Source organism: Rhinolophus sinicus, chromosome 14 (genome assembly GCF_057876585.1).
Source record: "Rhinolophus sinicus isolate RSI-liver-muscle chromosome 14, RSI-T2T, whole genome shotgun sequence".
Lineage (NCBI taxonomy): Eukaryota > Metazoa > Chordata > Mammalia > Chiroptera > Rhinolophidae > Rhinolophus > Rhinolophus sinicus.
The window spans coordinates 108,220,130-108,238,872 of NC_142514.1; the positions used below are offsets into that span (position 1 = coordinate 108,220,130).

General features: G+C 36.4%; 1 protein-coding gene across 2 annotated transcripts; it reads left to right on the forward strand.

Annotated features, from left to right (window-relative positions):
- The first annotated feature begins 15 nt into the window (after positions 1-15).
- On the forward strand, positions 16-18,002 carry IL18 (interleukin 18). 2 transcript variants are annotated; one of them, XM_088791455.1, is made up of 6 exons: positions 16-208; positions 7,050-7,136; positions 7,915-7,926; positions 11,918-12,052; positions 12,990-13,123; positions 17,681-18,002. In XM_088791455.1, exons 2-6 carry the CDS (start codon positions 7,058-7,060, stop codon positions 17,897-17,899), a joined length of 579 nt encoding a protein of 192 aa, XP_088647581.1. In that variant the 5' UTR covers positions 16-208; positions 7,050-7,057; the 3' UTR covers positions 17,900-18,002. The 2 variants fall into 2 exon arrangements, with proteins under 2 accessions (XP_088647581.1, XP_088647582.1); XM_088791456.1 differs by lacking the exon at positions 7,915-7,926 and having other exon boundaries at positions 19-208.
- The last annotated feature ends 741 nt before the right edge of the window (positions 18,003-18,743 follow it).

The window sequence follows — 18,743 nt, forward strand, 5'->3', positions numbered from 1 at the left end:
GTTCTTCCTTAGCGCTTGTTTCCATTGCGCCAGGAGCTGCGTGGTTCACGAACAGCAAGGAGTCTGATTTCAAGACTTGCTGCATTCCTGGCTGCCTGCTTTTGCTGCTGAGGGGCAGGCACATTCTACCATCTACACAGCGTCAGGACAAGAAAGGGACCTCAAACCTTCCAAATCGATTTCTCTCCTAGGAAACAATTGGGCACAGGTAAGAAATAGCATTCCTCTTTATTTGGAAACCTGGGCATGGCAATTAGAAATTAATAAGCTAGAAAAGCGATTGAGAGTAATTTAAGTTTTCTGACATCACTATGATGGGCAGTCAGTAACAACATAAGTAACATAGCAAAGTCAGAATAGAAACTTTTTTCTCTCTTTTAGTCAACATTGGAGAGTACCACTTTAGAGCAAATATTCTCAATCTATTTGGTCTCATGACTTCTTTACATTCCTAAAAATTATTAAGAACCCAGAAGAATTTTTGTTTATCTAGCTTTTATAATACTGTATTACTGTTATTTACTGTACTAGAAATTAAAACTGAGAAATTTAAAAAATAAGTGACCTATTAATTTATTTTAAAATAACAATAAGCACATTACATGTTAGTATAAATAACATTTTTAATTATAGATAACTATATTCTCAAAAAAAATCTGTGAAGAGTGACATTGTTTTTTTCTTTTTTCTTTTTACAAATCTTTTTAATGTCTGGCTTAATAGAAGAGAGCTGCATTCTCGTCTGCTTCTGATTCAGTCTATGTATATCACACATTATGTAGCCTCTGGTAAACTCGATTGTATACTCAGGAGAGAATGAGAATGTAAAAGACAAATTATAACTTAGAGTTATTATGAAAATAGCTTTGACCTCGTGAACCCCCTGAGAATTGCTGCTTTAGAATGATAAAATAAATAAGCTTTTCTTTATAGGGCCTCTCAACGCCCTTTTAGACATAAACAAAAAACTTGCCAAAGGTTGATACTCTTGATGGAATCTGCATCAGCACCCTTAGACTGGGCTACAGTTGGATATTATAGCATTCCTCAGGAGAATTTTATTTCACAAGAAAGAAGGGGCTGAATAAGTATCTCTCTTTTGAAAGATGAATAACAAAAATTAGGACACCCTTAAAAAATCCTCTTTTCTTTTTGCCTATATACAGCTATTTCAAGTTCTGTTAAATTTTCCTTCAAAACATATTTTTAAATCTGGCTGGTTTGTTCATATAACGCCATCATGAATATTATGAATTCTTCCTTGAAATCCTACACGAATTCTTAGAGTAGTTTCATAGCCTGTCTCTAATCTTTTTCATAATGCGCTTGCCAGCTCAATAGCCCGTTTTCCTATTGCCTTTGAGATTAATTTCATGACTTCTACATGACTTCCAAAGCCCTTCCATACTTTTAACCCTACTTTGTGTTCACTGCAGGGCAGCAGGATTGGTCAGCTACAATTTAAAAAATGGCCCCATTTAGTCCACCCCACACCATAATATTGTTTTAATTATCACATAAATGTTCTTCCATCTATTTAATCTTAAGCATTCTTTAAGATTAAATTCAATTCTCCTTTTCACAGGAAGCCATTCCAACTACATCAGTTCCGTTTTGGCTTTTTGCTTTGAGCTTATATTTAGCAGTTGATTATATATTTTATCCTTAATTATTTACCTAAATTTTTACCTAAGTTGTCTTTCACCCCCACCTCTGCCACACCCACATACATACATTAAGAAGATGACAAAATTTTCAAGGACAAAATGATTTACAAAACTGAAAAGTTAGGTTTGATCTTGTTGCTGTCACAATAACTACGTACCCGATTTTAAGGAATTAGATAGTACGCTTCCTCATTTCATGCTATGCTGTTCCACAGAATTGGATAAACATAGTTATAGTTGCTTTTCAAGTTCAAGGCATTTTTACTTTTAATCTAATAGTGTGTTTTTAAACTCCTACTAGCTTAACAATGCTGGCTATATAATAAATAATGATTATGTGTTGTTATAGAATTATGAGGAAGTGGCTACTAGGGCATTTGCCACACAGAAATGGTTCTCTCCTTGCAGTTTATCTAGAATCTAGAATTACAAAATGTTGGAGCTGGAAAAGACCTTAAAGATGGACCTTCAACTCCCTGCTTATCCAAATGAAGAAACTGAGACCCTCAGAATCACATGACTAGTCCCAGACAGGACTGGAACACATGTAACCTAATTTCCAACACGGTTTTTTACCATCCACTATCCTCCAGCTAGTTTCCAGGGCTTGTATAACTAAAACTTCTTTTGTTTCAAAGAACCAATTGTCACTACATATTCCTGGGAGGATCTTTCTGAGGTGGTTTATAACTCTTTAAAAAAAAAAAGTCAATAATCTGAGAATCTTAGATGAGCTATCTTTAAGCATTTCTATCCAGTGGGAACTATAATTTTCATAGATTAGAATTAAGAAAGCAAAGGAACACAGATGAGAAAGGAAAAGGAAAGTTGGGGTGAAGAGAAGAAGGAGACACAATAGTTGTAATCATAGATGTATTGAGATCTAACAAAAAGAGTGTAAGAATAAAGAATTCAAAATCAACACTCGTGAAGTAAAAAGAAACTAGGAAAAATAAAGAGGAGGAATATTACAGAAATTATTCTATTTTTTAAAAATGTTTTCAGACTTCCCTCATTTTTTTCCTTTTTCTCATTGGCTTTAAGATGGAGTGAAAGTATTAAGACAGAAAAAAAACTCTACCAGCCCTTTACACATTGTTGTCATGGTGGAAAGTTTTATCATAGCAAACATTTATTCATGTACTGTGTATAAGTCCTTTCAGGTGTTGAAGATTTAAAAAAAAAAAGACAATTCGTTGTCTTAAAGAAACTCACATTGAATCTGGACAGACCTATTTGTCATCAGAATAATCTTAATTCAATGTAAGAGCTATTTCAGAAGTGTGAAAGAGGGAGGGTTGGGGAGGTGGGTACTGAGAATGATTAGGTGGGCATGGAGGAGTCAGGGAAGTTTTCCTAGAGGAGATGTTTGAGCTGGGACTTAAAAGATGAAGAAGGGCTTCACAGGCCAAAAAAATAAAAAAATAAAAAAATAAAAAATGCAGAAGTTCCTGCCTGGAAGAGGAAATAACTCTGGCAATAGTATGGAGTGGAAAAGAATCTGGTAGCAAAAAAACCAAGAAGAGGAGTATTAAAGTAGAAGAAGCTGAAAGAGATTGAGGGCTTGATTTAAAACAGTGCTGGTGGAGATGGAGAGGTGATACCAAACTATAAAGACATTTCTGAGTTATAATCTACAGTGTTTATGAGACAGAAAACGTTAGGTAAAGGAGTCAAGAAGGACTTCTAGGCTTCAGTTTTTTTGGGCAGGTTATTTGGACATGTTTAGGAAAGTAATGTATTAATACATCTTACAGTTGGAAGTGTGAATCTGGAACCAGAAATTGAAATTTGCAAATTATATATCCCCAAATAACTGCCACCCTCTTTCTTCTCTTTATAGCCAAACTTCCTAAAAGAATAGTTGGTATTTACTATCTTTACTGTTTTTCCCACCCCATTCTGTCTTAGATCCGTCTCAACCTGCCTTCTGCTACCTCCACTTTCCCCAAACTGTTCTACTGACACCAAAAGCTTGTATCTAAGTTATGGACACTGCAGTATGATTTCAAGCAGCCCCTCCTTGAAGCTCTTTTCTCCCTTGACTTCTGTGACATTTCTCTCTTAGATTTGCAAAACTGAACTAAGTATTTTCCACTCAAGCCTCTCTTTCATTATTTTTCTTAGTTAATGAGGTAACACTCAACAAATTGCCCAAGTCAAAAACTTCTAAGTCATCCTCAGTTCCTCCTTCCTTTTGACCTCCTTCCAATCAGCTAAAACGTCCTGCTGTTTAATCTTTCTTGAAGCCATCCTTTCCCTTTCATCCCTGCTGCCACTATTTTAGTTTAGATAGCCTCATCAACTCTTACCTTAACTTAAAATTCCTTCTAAGGTTGTTTTCTGGCCTTTATCTACTCTTGCCCCATCAAATCCATTCTCTACACTGCTGCCAGAGTGCACTTTTTAAAGTATAAATTTGACTACATCTTTCTCCTACTTAAAGTAAGGTAGTATTTTTTTCAAAAAAAAATTTCAAACCCTTTAGCGTAAGTAAACGAGGTCCTTTATAATCTGACTCTCCTTTACAAGCTTTTGTCAAACAAAACTACATTGCAAGTTGCATTTTATGTGACTTGAATTAGGCAAAATCAAACAAATGTAATACGAAAATAATAGGCTCACTTTATAGGCAAAATAGAGGTATGTAAACTCCAAATTAGCCTTTCTAAAATGACATAATATCAAAGCTGGTAGGCCAAGTGAGTTGTGCGCTGTTAACACTGTTGTCACACGGACGTGTCTCTTATACCTGGTAGAATTATCTGCTTCCATGTCAGTATCTGCTTCCTTGTTAGTAGTTAGGCTATCCTTGAAATACTTCAGAAAGGCTTGAGACACAGGTTATTGTTGTGCTATTGATGTTTTAATCTTTACTACTACTGTAATTTAAAATCTTTTTAAATCTGATAACAATGTTAGAGTGCTAGGGGGTATTATTACTGCTTGTGCTGAAAAACATTTCCAACGAAATAAGATGGAACAAAATTTAGATGCAAGAAAACAATATTAAAATGGCCAAAGTACCACCATGATAGACCGTGTGGAGAGAGCACTCTGCAAAACATTAGTAATAATGCTGAAAATTTTGTAAAAAAGAAAGCAAGAATATACTTTGGTTGTAGATTTATGGACTCCAAAGATATCTCCTCACATACTTTTATATTTATTCCCAAGGAAAAGTTAATCTTGAACTATGTGAGATCTTCAGAAATACATTCTTCCTGTAAAATGTGACTGCATTTGCATTAATTACATAAAAATGATGAGGCCCAAGCCTCCCTGCTTCTTGGCTTTTGCTCACCTTGTTTCCTCTTTATGGAATGCTCTTCCCCTGGCCTTGAAAATGCTTGCCTCTCTGTCAATAGCACAATCATCATTTCCTCTAAGAAGCCTTCAACATCACCAGGCCGAGGGAGAATCTCTTATAAATCCAGCTCTTACAACATTATACTATTTTGTAATTGTTTATGTAGTTGTTTCTCCCACTAGACTCTGAGTAATTGAAAGGTAGTAACTAAGTCTCATGCATGTGTGTTTTGTCAGCTTTCTAGCCCTGTGCCTAGTACATAGTAGATACTCAATAATTAATAAATGAATGAATTCAAATACGGTATAGGATTGTTTTTTAAGGTAACTGTTCTCTAAATTAATTCACTCATTGACTAACTAAATACTTACTGTAGTTAACACTAGTATTTTCATCCAATTCCTACACTCACTACTGAGTACTTTTCAGGTGAATTACTTTCATAAAGTATGTGTGCATTACATAATGTATAATGTTAAAGTTTGTAGAGAAGAGCACTGTAGCCATTCTCTCTCTCTCTCTCACACACACACACATGTTTGTATATTATATATCTATGTAAATTTAATAACTATCCACATTTGTATTTGTAAGGAACTGAACCTAGATAAAACTTAAATAGCAACCAACTAACACGTATTTGGGGTTAGCTTAATTTGGATTAGGTTTTTGCAACTGGGTTTTAATTTCCTGCTTCCTCTACCATGTTTGTTTGGAATCAGCAGACTATGCTAGAAAAAATTTGAGCATAGACTTATAAATACCCCTACCACAAGTAGCAACTGCAACCCAGCCACCTTCCTTGGAGCCCCAACCATAACTGCCCTTAGGGACCCAAGGTACTACTGAATTCTAGAGTAGGTTTCTTCACCATTTCTGTGGCATAGACCCCCCACCACCACTACCATGGGCAATCTGGTGAAGTCTGTGAATCCCTTCTCAGAGTAATGTTTTTACATGCATAAAATTAAATACTTAGGATTATGAAGGAAACCCACCATATTAAAATAGCATTGTCAAAAAATTTTTAAACAAATTTTGATATAGTATATATGTACTTCTTTATTAACACATTGAATAAAATAATCTACCGGTGGAACTAAAAACTTCCATATATTTCAAAGTAGTAATGATTTTAAACGATATTTCAAGGTCTCTGCAACAATTACAATACAATAGGAAATATGTATTTCTATTAGTGACAGTTACAGGTACTGCTAATAACTGTAGTCTGTGTCCTATACCATAATAGAAGGAACTGCTCAATTTCAGTTAGAAGTAGGTGTAAATAAATATGTCATTTTTTGTCCCATCCAAGTTCACAAATTTCCCAGATTTAGAACGCTTGCTCCATAGACAAAGGTCTGAAAAGACACATACCATATTGGAGTGTGGTGGGGTAAGGTGAGACAGGGGAGAAGAGCAGAAAGAGGAATTTTTAACATTTTCAAATCCTGCATTATTTGATTTTTTTTAACAGAAAAATAGTGTTTATGTATTACTTGTAAAAAGCATAGTATCCAGATTCTAGATCAAAAACTGCTGCTGCTCAGGGAGAAAGGGGCCATCAGATGCTAGAGCCCTTCAGCCTCCTCCCTCTCTGCCCCAGCTCCCAGGTGGAAACACCATGTAGCACTTTGACAATACAGTCACAAACCTTCAGTTTCTCATGCACAGAAACCCACTGGTTGTCAGACAGACAGAACCAATCTGTAGTTAAAGGACATGATTTAGGTGTGTTTCTGGCATCCCATATTTATAGTGATAATATTATTCAGTTCAATAATGAGACAATAAATCAGTTCAATAATGAACCACTTATCCACCCTTCATAACACTGTTTAAAGAGAAAATGCTTTCCAGATTCCAAATATCTGATGGTTTGCTACAGAACGTTTGAACATGTGTATTCATAAGCTGAAGACTCCCGGCATTTATTAAATGTCCAGAGTGTTCATCAGCACACTGACTTCTGAGTTTGGAGGCAGTACAGGCAGTAAGGAATAAATGATTCCTTTTGTGTACAAGGAACAATTGTTACCTTTTAACAAATGACTCTTTGTTTTCATTAGGAATAAAGATGGCTGCTGAATCAGTAGAAGACAATTGCATCAACTTTGTGGGAATGAAATTTATTGACAATACGCTTTACTTTATAGGTAAGTCAAAAGCAATAGGCCAAACACAGGGCTCAGATATATGTATTCAACTAAAAAGATGTTGTGAGATGAACTATTTACTCCTTATTGTCACCAAATTGCATTGTAATACTAATGACATTCTTGTCTGGAAAAAAAAATATTGGGCCTCTATAAATTAACCATAATATATCCAAGGTCCCAGCACCTTGTCCTGGCACTTTAGTTAGCAGTAGCCCACTTACAAGATGGCAGCAGGTGTACATGAAAATTCCTCAAAATTGGGTACATTCAGGGAATACAATTTCCCAAAGCTAATTAGTGAATTATATAAGCGATGCCTTAAATCTAGAGTTCTGTGAGTGAGTTACACCATTTAATGTACATATATTTTACAAATAAAAACATTCTTATTAATCTTCCATCGGCAGTTTGGCTTCAATTGAAAGCTTCATAGAAACTGCTTAGGTGACCTTCCATTGAAGCAATAAATTTAAAAGTAAAATCTATCACTTTATAAAATTTCTTTTTAGCTACAAATTTATATTTATAAACCGCAGATTTAGGTTTTATATGTAACTTACCTGAGAACACACTAAGTCTAATGAGCTTCATTTTATGGGAACTCTTGGATGACTATATAATATTTCTAATGGAGGCCAACAGAGGCCATCATCAGTAAAATAGAGGTTAAATAATGAGGAGTGGCAGAGAAGAGTCATAAAAGGGTAGGAGGAGAGGAAATTCTGAATTGAAATATTGAATTTAACATATTTTGTTTCTCTTTTTTCCCCTATAGCTGAAAATGATGGTAAAGTATAAATTTATTTCTCTTTCTTTGCAAAAGTAAAAGTAGCTACTTGAGTAAGCATCCCACAGACATCCATATCACCATTCTCAGCTGAGCGAAACTAGTACCAATCTATGTGAGAAGCTAATCTCCCCTCAGAAGAATGTGGGCCCAATAGCACAGCCTTGGAATAAAGATGACCATAAGGAATACCAAAAAGAACTTCTAACAAAATTGCTTCTGTACACTTTAGGAAATTCTCCGGTTCTTGAAATCTACGAGACAGACTTTGCTTGTTACACAGTTTCTGAGATTAGTGGGAAGTCACGGATTCTCTAGAGTACATAAGAAAAACATGAGAATTGTTGTCCATAACCAAGTACATCTTTCTTCTTCAACCCTCTCTCTCAGAAATGCTTTGGGAAGAGACCTGGGAGACTCCCAGGGAAAGCAAATTTCTCGAAAAGTACAGATAGGGAAGGTTGAAGCAAGGAGAACTATGAGGTTGAGTCATTAAGTCTTTTCATCAAGTGGATGTACCCAGCCCTTGTCCTTTTGACATTCAGAGAGGATCATACTCATCTAGCCTGTGATCCTCTAACTGATGCCCAGATTATTAAAGGTCATTAGTTTTTCATATTTTTCCTTAAAAATAGCATGCTCCCCCATTTAGGTGATCCTTAGTATTCTAGAAATAGGAAAGAGCAACTTTAAAAAAAATACTATTTCTTTATGTTTCTTTTTTTCCAGCTTTATGGAGATATAATTGACGTGTAACTCCTCATGTTTCTTAAAGATTGCCCTATTCTCCATTTATTAATTCAATATATATTGGCATCTATATCACAGACACTGTTAGGCACTAGGATGCAGTGGTGAGTGAGCAAAACACAGTTCCTGTAGATAGAAGCGGGCACATAGGAAGGCAATTGGAATATGGTATGTTTAGGCACAGGATGCTATGGGAGCATATAGAAAGGACACCTAAATCAGTCCCGTAGATTCTGGTAGGGCACTTTGAAGGAGGCACATATTTTAAGAAGGAATAGGAGAAGGTATTCTGGGCAGAGAGAAGACCACATTCAAAGGCCAAGATGTGAAGGAAAGAAAGGCATGTATGAGGAGTTACGAGCACTTCAGAATGGCCGTAGGGCCGGCCTAGGAGAATGATAAATTGGGTGCAGATTGAGAAGCTTCTCTTATTCCAAGATACAGAATTTGGATCTTATCTTTGGGCTAATGGGGGTTCATTAAGCACAATATGTATGATCTAAGATACAGATTAGTGTGCTGCAACAAAAAGATCTGAAAATATAGTGACTGAATACAATAGAAAATAATTTTCCTCAAATAGAAGTCCAAGTAGGCAGTTCAAGGTTAGTATAGTTAGATGCAGCCTGATTAGGCTGGGATCTCCGGTTTCTTCTGCCTTGTTATTCCATCATCCCCTAGTGGTTGAATTCATTCATATATTTGAAAATCATCATCATACTTCCTGGGTCCATGTCTCAGCTAGGAAGAAAGGGTTCAAAATAAGAGAAAGACAGGCCCATTCCTTTTAAAGGCTCTATGTGGAAGTTGTGCACATCAATATAAAGAATTGATGGGGGGACAAAAAATGGGGGATGCCAATTAAATGGCTATTATAGTCCCTATAAGAAATGATGGTGGTATGAATTCAGGCAGGCACAATGGGATGCCTATGAAAAGCTGTGAATGGATTTTAGAAATACTTGGAAGAATCAATAGGACATGGTTTGGGTTAGATTTGGAAGGGGATAGAGGGAAAGACAGAAAAGATGATGTCTTTGTTTTCTCACTTAGGCCATTTGTACCATTCAGTGAAATAGGAAACAAGAAGTATGTAAGGGCAATAAAAGGAAGACAAATGATGAATCTAGTTTTGAATCTTATCTGTGGGACATCCTAGTGGAAATGTTCAGTAGACTCTTGGACATATGGTTCTGAACTCAGGATGAAAATTTGGGCTGGAGATACAGATGTAGGAGGTGTATGGATAGAAATGACATCTGAAGCCAGAGGAAAAAAAGATATCAGGAAATATGTAGAATGAGAAAGTGAAAGCCAAGAACTAAACTCTGAGGAATACCTACATTTAAAGAATGCAGTAGAAAGAGACACTAGTAAAGAACAGCAGAGTAACCAAAGAGGAAGAAGAAAAACCAAGAGATTGTCACAGAATTCCACGAGAGGTTTTCAAGATGAAGGTAATAGGCACTGTGTTGAATTTTGCAGCCTTGAAAATTAAGAGCAGGAAAGCAGCTATTACGTTTAGCAATAGGGAGTTTAGCGATCTCAGTGAAAGCAGTTTGACAGAGAAATGGAGACAGAGGCAGATTACAATAAGTAGAAGAGTGAATGGAAAGTAAGGGAAATTCTTGCCAGAAGCTTGGTTACTAAAAGGAGAGAAACATGGCTAGCTACAAAGTAGGATATGGTTGATAGAGGAGCTTTAAATCTCAAACTGTAAGAGCTTTATGTTTTCCTAATTATAAAAAGAATGTGTTGTTAAGTAATTCAGGCAATGAAGTTAAGAACATGAAGAAAAATAAAAACATGAAAATAACCTAGGAATAATCATTGCTATCACTTGGATGTAATATTTCTACATTTCTTTCAGTATATATTATACTATGCCTAAGCTTATTTCTCTAGTTTAATACACACGAACAACCTTCCATGGCAATGAATAATTACAGTTATATTAAATGCATGTGATAGCTACAGTAAGGGCATATCAGAATTCATTCGCTCAATCCCCAGCTGATGGACATCTAAATTGTTTCCAGTTTATTGTTAACAGTACTCCGATAATCATTCTTGTAGAGAAATTTTTACACATTTGTCTAATTGTTTCCTTAGGATAAAATCGAGGAAACAGAGTTGCTGGATTGATACAAGAGAAGGGATGATTTGTAAATCAAGGCTTCAGGAGAAAGTACATCCGCACAGATAGGGTTAGTCTTAGATCCCAGAAGGGGCACCTTTCTACATTACCCCTTGGGACAAGAGGGATAGAGGAAATAACTGGTGGTGCTACAGTTAAGTTTATAAGTGGAGTAGCAGGAAATGATTTGCTGAAAGTGAAAGCAGAGGTGATGTAGAGATCCTGGGGAGAGTGAAGAAGGTTTGAAATTGCACCTATGGATTATGGGAGAGGGTGCTGAACTGTTAAAAAAAAAAAAAAAAAGTATTGACAGTTGATATGTTTGCATTGGCACCAGTTTGCACGTTTATATAATTGTTTACCAACAGCACTCAGCAGCCAGGTTTGGAGTTTTGTAGTAGAAAGACAAATGAGTTCGGGATTGAAGATACTGGCAAAAGGGTAGATCAAATGATACACCATGAGGTCCAGGCTTCATGAAGAAGAAGGAAAGACAGGAAGAGGTTAGGTAGGAAATGCAAGCGTCAGGAGGACTCAGTGAAATGGAGGAAAAGTATTTAAAAAACAAAAAACAAAAAAAGCTAGCGCAGCCGAATGGCTCAGTTGGTTAGAGCGCAAGCTCTGAACAAGGTTGCCAGTTCAATTCCCACATGGGATGGTGGGCTGCGCCCCCTGCAACTAAAGATCGAAAACGGTGACTGGACTTGGAGCTGAGCTGTGCCCTCCATGGCTAGACTGAAGGACAATGACTTGGAGTTGATGGGCCCTGGAGAAACACACTGTTCCTCAATATTCCCCAATAAAACTTTTTTAAAAACTAGAAGGATAGGGGATTGAGATCAGAAAGCAGGATATTTGAATTTAAGATTTCAGAGGTAGAGTAATTCTAAGTGACAACAACAAATGGTGTACCCGTGGAAGTGGGTTAAAAAACATTGGAGGTGGGTTAAAAAACATTGTGCAAGTTCATCTGCAGGTTCATCTTAGCTGTATCTGTAGCAGAAGATTGTGATTAACAGTTATTGAAAACTGAAATATATAGTTTGCCTATTTGTAAATTTAGGTAAAACCTTATTATTTAATGAGATTTAATGTGCATTGTAGAAAACCTGGAATCAGATCACTTTGGCAAGCTCGAACCTAGATTCTCAGTCATACGAAATTTGAACAACCAAGTTCTCTTCATGTACCAGGGAAGACACCCTCTGTTTGAAGATATGACTGATGCTGACTGTGCAGGTATTTTTAAAATATATTTGCAAACATAGAAATAAGTTACTTCTTATTACATTTTACTGACTACATTTTTCTATAATAGACCTAGCCCTTACATGAAAAGTCTTAGGAGTAGTAATCATTTCACTTACAAGAAAGTTTATAGAGTATGCATAATTTTTAGTTGGGGTAAAAAATTGATACAATAAAGGGGGGTGGAACAGGGTAAAAGGGATGAAATATATGGTGATGGAAGGAAACTAGGTTTCAGGTGGAAACCACCCAGTAGAGTATACAGATGTTGTAAAGTTGTACACCTGAAATTTATATAATGTTATTAACCAATGTTACCCCAATAAATTTAATTAGAAAATTTTTTTTTAAGATATTGCTATGGGTCATGGTACTCTGAGCCTACATTTGGATCACCAATTCCTTCATTGTAATTGCATTAACTGTATAAGATCTCTATAGAGTTGGATCCTTAATACCTGCTGGCTAAAGCTGAATTTGCTGATAGCATTTTCAAAACTCAAAATTAAAAATAAATATACAAGTATTTCAAATAAGTCTGTTTTCTACCAGAAATTTAGAGTGCCTTAGAAAATGAATAAGTTTACTGTACCTTCCAAGATAAGAATTCTAAATATCAAAGTTTAGACAGAGTTGAAACAGTGAATGTGTACTCTTGAAAAATACTGAACTTCTATCTTAACAGATAAATTTTTACTATTCCATTTAGCATTTAAAAGATAAAGACAATTTTGTGTTGTAATATATATTTGAATGTATTTTAAAGAATGTGTGAGAAGCTATGTATAGTCTCCTGCTAACTGGCTGAATCTCAGAGTGCAGGATTAGTAATGAATCTATTAAGGATTATCCTTTGACTAATCTCTATAAATATTGATTTGCAAAAATTCTTTTAACTAGTGTTCTCATTTGTTAATGTTTATTTCAGAAAATGCACCCCAGACGGAATTCATCATATATGTGTATAAAGATAGCCTCACTAGAGGTGTGGCAGTAGCCATCTCTGTGAAGTGTAATAAAATGTCTACTCTCTCCTGTATGAACAAAAGTATTTCCTTTAAGGTAAGACTGAACATAAATTTGTTTTAGTCATATTTATGTGAAAAATTAGAAAACCTAAATGCCCTCAGTTCAACATTTTGTCTAGAACAAATATGGCAAGAAGCAGAGAACCATTAAAATAGTTATTAATACTAAAACTTGTCCAACTCTTTAACCTATTGTAATAACATCATGCTTTTCCTGAGCCTGCCATAGAATGAAAGGGGTTCAACACTTGTTTCATAACCTGGGTCTTCAGAATAATCAATCTATAGATAAATAATCATGTAGAATACATATGTGAATTATCATATTGGAAAATTGTATGTGACTTTCCAAAATGAGTCCTTATACACTGATTGAAGCTAATTATCCTTCTGTAATCTCTCTATATACTTTGTGAATTATAATGGTTATTTTAATCCCTAATTGTTTTGTTCCTGCTTATTGGTTACATCCTTCAGCTTTCAGTTGATGTATGTTATTTTTAATGCAAATCTAAGTGAATAAAATTAACAAGATCATCTGTAAAAACAATGGTATGTTGTATCTCAAAGCCAGGTTTGAAATCTTTCTGGTCACTGCTTTTTTCCTCTATTCTCCAAGTTTTTCTCATTATCTTTCTCTATTTTCTCCATTATTATTTATAAATGACCATTAACAGTAGCTACAGATTGACCCAGCAAACTACTCCCAGTGAGAGCAGCCAGGGGATGCCCACAAATTGACAGTGTTTCAAGTGAATTCCATGTCACGCAGACTTTGAGTGGGGATTTGCCAATAAGGAACTGCTGTCAAGATCAACCAGTTCCCCCTAAAGGTTAGAGTATGACCTTAGTAGATATGCCAAGGGGCAATTTGGGAGGAAGAAAGACGCCACTCTAAAATATAATCCAAGTAAAATCAGTGTGTATGCCACAAATACAGCCTCCAAACAAATCCCTTAGCCATCCCTCTCCAGCCAGAGTGTGGTCACGCCTTTGGGTGGCAATTTGGAGTCCCTATTTTCTGGCCTGACAAGCAGGAAGCTTACTTATCATAATGTCTTTAGAGGCCTGGGATGACGAACAGGGTGATGAGTAAGCATGTTGTTACTTAGCAACAAAACCAGAAAGGAAGGAGGGAGTTGGCCAAACTCAGTTCATGTGAGGCAGAGGAAAATGAATTCAGCTGCAGAGGCAGATTCAGAAAGTTGGATAAGCCTGAACTACAACTGAATTATTATTGAGAGAAACTGGGGAGTGTTAAAAAAAGATAGAATGCTTGCCATATAGTAAAAATTGGGGCAAATCCAAGTTTAGGTAGCCTGAAACTTAAACAATTTAGACAACTGTCACGCAGGGACTCTCAGCTCCCGCTCCCCACATAAGAATGCAGGACATAGTGAGGCCAAAAAGGAACACCCACAGAGCCGTAGATAGGGGAGTCATACCACTATAATCTCGCTGGCGGCTGGGTTGGAGACACAGAAAGCAGGAGCCACATGATCCGCAGCCTGCTGTCTGCTTCTCAGCCAACCAACCTCACTTGCTAAGTGCAATCCGCACTTGACAGCCATCATCTTCTTGCTAGCCCCCATTTGCTGCTAGCGTAGCGACAGCAGTTATATTAGTGGCCAATGGCTCACTGGTTACAGCTGATGGCCAACTAGCCAAAGCTGGTGGCCATCCAGTCACAGTTGATGGCCATTTACTACCTGAGCCAGTACCTTTCCACGTGAGGCCAAGAGCCTGGAAACTGCACTCCTGGCTCTGTCCCCACAACAACGCTTTTATTTATTTATTTATTTATTTATCTATCTATTTATTTATTTATTTATTGTTAACATTTTTTTTATTAGTTTCAGTTGTACAAAACAATGTAACAGTTAAACATTTATCATTTATATCCCTCAGACAGTGATAACCCCCCTTCCCCCATCTATTACCCCTCTGACATCGCATACAGCCATTACATTTCCACTGCCTCTATTCCTAATGCTGTACTCCGCTTCTTGTAACTATATATACATATATAAAATTGTAGTTGACCTTCATTATTGTTCAGCTTCAGTTTCAGGTGTACAGTGCAGTGATCAGGCATCAACATTATCCCTGAGGTGGTCTCCCTAATGAGACAAGTTAGACAACCCTTTTAAAGAAGGAGAATAAAAAATTACCAAAGGCATAAAGTTGATTTATTTACAATAAGAAAAGAAGGGGCCTTAGGGTAGTCTGACATTTAAGCTTCATTAGCTTCATAGCAAATCTGCTTCTGAAAGGAACTCAGTAAATATTAGTTGGAGGAATGAAAGAAGGAAAGTTGGAAGAGGGCTAGTTTTAGCTCGTGCTCTTTAATCCCTTTTCCCCACACTAATACGGATCTTAGCAATGATTGTAAATATAGACTGCATTCTACATAATAAGACACACCTGGCTACCATTAGGTGTTCACCTTTCTGTGTTAATTGCTATCTATAAAGTCCTAGTGCTAATGGTTACCCATTTTCTTTGTACAAGCATCTTCATGAAGAGGGATTCTTCAAGAAGTACTGCTATTGTCTGTTTCTTGTATTGATATATACATCCAGGAATGGTCAGGATTCTCTCAAATTTGCTAAAGCACTTGGGAAAGGGCCATAAAAAAAGATGTTAGGTCAAGCTTCACGTTCCCTGGGTTCAGATTCAACTCTTCCTGTTGTAAAGAATCCCTTAGGACCTTGGAGCACTTAAGTTTCACCATGTAGGGCTTTCCAAGTTGGGGGTTCCTCATGGTCACCAGGATTGTTGTCACATCCATTTGCTGTGCATCTTCCCTATGATGGTTAGGAATAGTCAACACCAAAACCAAGGAAAGTTACTGCCTCCTTGGCTTCCTTGCCCCTGTTCTGAAATGTGACATTGATCTATGATTAGAGATTGCCTATTCTACCTATCCACACCCCCACTTTATAACTTTATACTAGGTTTGAACTAACAGGTTCATCTCCTTCTAATATTTCTAGAGCTTTTGAAGTTTTGCCTAAGGATTATTTCTCAATTACATTATACTTTAGCTTAGTCCCAAATTGGCTCCACCAGCTTAGGGTCTCTTCCGAATTCTGGGATACTGTAGACAGCTGCAAAAATATGTTCCAGTTGGGGAACCAGTTTATACTGTCATTAATTCAGGACTCACACTTGTTGATAAAGGACAAAGGTTAAGAGTTATGACTATGATAAAAGTGAACCAACATCTTGGGATGCTTAACCATGGAGCTGGGAGGACTGTGGGTGGAGCTGGGCCCCCGTTGACTCTCTAGCCCTGACTTCCTGTTGAACTTTTTGGTAACTTCAGGGGGTGGGATGCTAATAAATAGAATAGACATCTTGGAACTGGGCCATTATTTTCCTTCTTCATGTAGGAGCCAGTTGGATCCCCAGGTTGGAGGTGTATGTTTCCCATACTGTGTTGGTGGTTTTTGTTTCTTTTTCTTTTTTCCTGAATAAACCACTTTTCTTGTGGGTTTATCTGGAGAGTTATTTTTGCCAGTCAACAGCTATAAATTCCATAATTAATTGAGAAGTTTGGAGTTACCCAATCTTCTTTCAGGCATCCTAAGAGGAAGCTGGAATGCTATTTTGGAGATCTCCCTGTCAGTCCTTAGTTAGGATAATAAGAATCTTTGCTACCTAAGATCAAAATTAAGTTCTAATGTCTACTGGTTTCAGGATTAACATGGGAAGAACCAGATTTTATAGTGCATCTTGAAAAGTAGGTATGGAGCAATAATAAGAAAAGTGTAGACAGTACTTTCAGTTAAGTGACCAGCAGGATTATAGTTTCAAGTGTTCTAGCCATTCTTGAGCAAACCCTAGCTGTGTCTGAAAGATATAGGAATCAGCATTTGGCCTTCCAGAGCAGCACCCAGCCAATAGATTACTTTCAGAATAGAAATTCAGGACTAATATGGAACTGGAGTACTGGGCAGGGAAAAGTTGAAAGCTGCTTATTAGGTCAATATACCAAGACCACAGAGAAACCCAGTACCTAGCCCTAGGGCAGCTGCAGTGGGCCCTAGCCCTAGAGCACCTAGAACTGAAACTTACAGCAAGTTTCAGTTCTAGGATCCACTGAAGGAAAGAAGAAGCTGAGATTTCCTGCCACTTCTGCCTCTCACAGTTGGCTCACAAACTAGAGCTAGGCTAGGCCTATGGATGGAGGTCATCAGTGTCTTTAGCTCTGAATGGTTGGAAAAGACAGGAACTACATTAGCCCAAAAAGGTTGTGGTCTTTGCTGGAATTCTACTTCATCTTTGGCAGTTATGTGCTCCACTCAATGGGAGAGGCGAGAAGGAAGCTATCTGATTAATACTGGGAAAAACTAGAGACCTAGACCTGAATGTGCATTACGTGGTGGGAAAAGCCAAAGTGGACAAGGAGAATAGGAGATTAGAAATTAAGAGGGAGAGGAGATTAGTACTCCTATATTCAGAGATTTTTTTTCTTAACTGTTGAGAGTAAAAACTCCTTTAGGTCTGTGCAGTAATATACTTCTAAATAAACTGCACATATTCAAATTGTTCATGGCCTAAAAAAATTAATATTTTTTCTCTACAGGAAATGAATCCTCCTGATAACATCAATGATGAAAAAAGTGACATCATATTCTTTCAGAGATGTGTTCCAGGATATGACAAGATAATGTTTGAGTCTTCATTGTATGAAGGACACTTTCTAGCTTGTAAAAAAGAGAATGACCTTTTCAGACTCATTTTGAAAGAAAAGGACGAATTTGGTGATAAATCTATAATGTTCGCTGTTCAAAGCAAGGACTAGATATTAAAATTGCATAGTTTGAACTTGGAGTTTTTGTCTTTCAGAAAAGAGTTTGAACCTATAATTGTAGTGATAAAATAAAATAAGTAATGATCTCAACAGATACCACTATGAAATGAATAATAAGTTTTCACAAAATTGAAATGACTCCCCCTTATCCAGATGAATAAAATATTTACATAGTAAAAAGAATTCATAGTTTGAAAACACACTCTACCTCTTTAATTGGAACATAGATTATATTCAGTAGAAGTGTTTTAAATCTTTTGGGTTAATGGTCCTAATGATGAAACATACCCATATTTGAATTTTCTGTTAATATCATTAAAACCATCAAAATTTTATAAAAAGACCATCGACTTGACTAATTTCTGCATTTCTTCCAAAGTCAAGATATCTTTAATAGTCAGATTGATCCTGAATCCAGCAACATATAAAAAGGATTGTACACTCTGAGCAAGTGGCATTCAACTCAGGAATGCAAATGGTTTAATATTTTAAAATCAATTAATGTAATATATTAATAGAATAAAGGATAAAACCACATAATCATCTCAATAGACGCAGACAAAGCATTTGACAAAATCCAATTCATAATAAAAATTCTCAACAAACTTGAAAGAGAAGAGAACTTCCTCATTGTGATAAAGGGTATCTGTGAAAAACCTACAGCTAAGTAGTTTGAAAAAATGCAAGAATGTCAGCTCTTGCAACTTCTATTCACAATGTAGTGGAGGTTCTAGCCAGTACAATCACAAGAAAAGGAAAAGACATCCAGATTAGAAAAGAAGAAGTAAAATTGTCCATATTTGCAGACAACATGGTTCTGTAGAAGATCAGAATA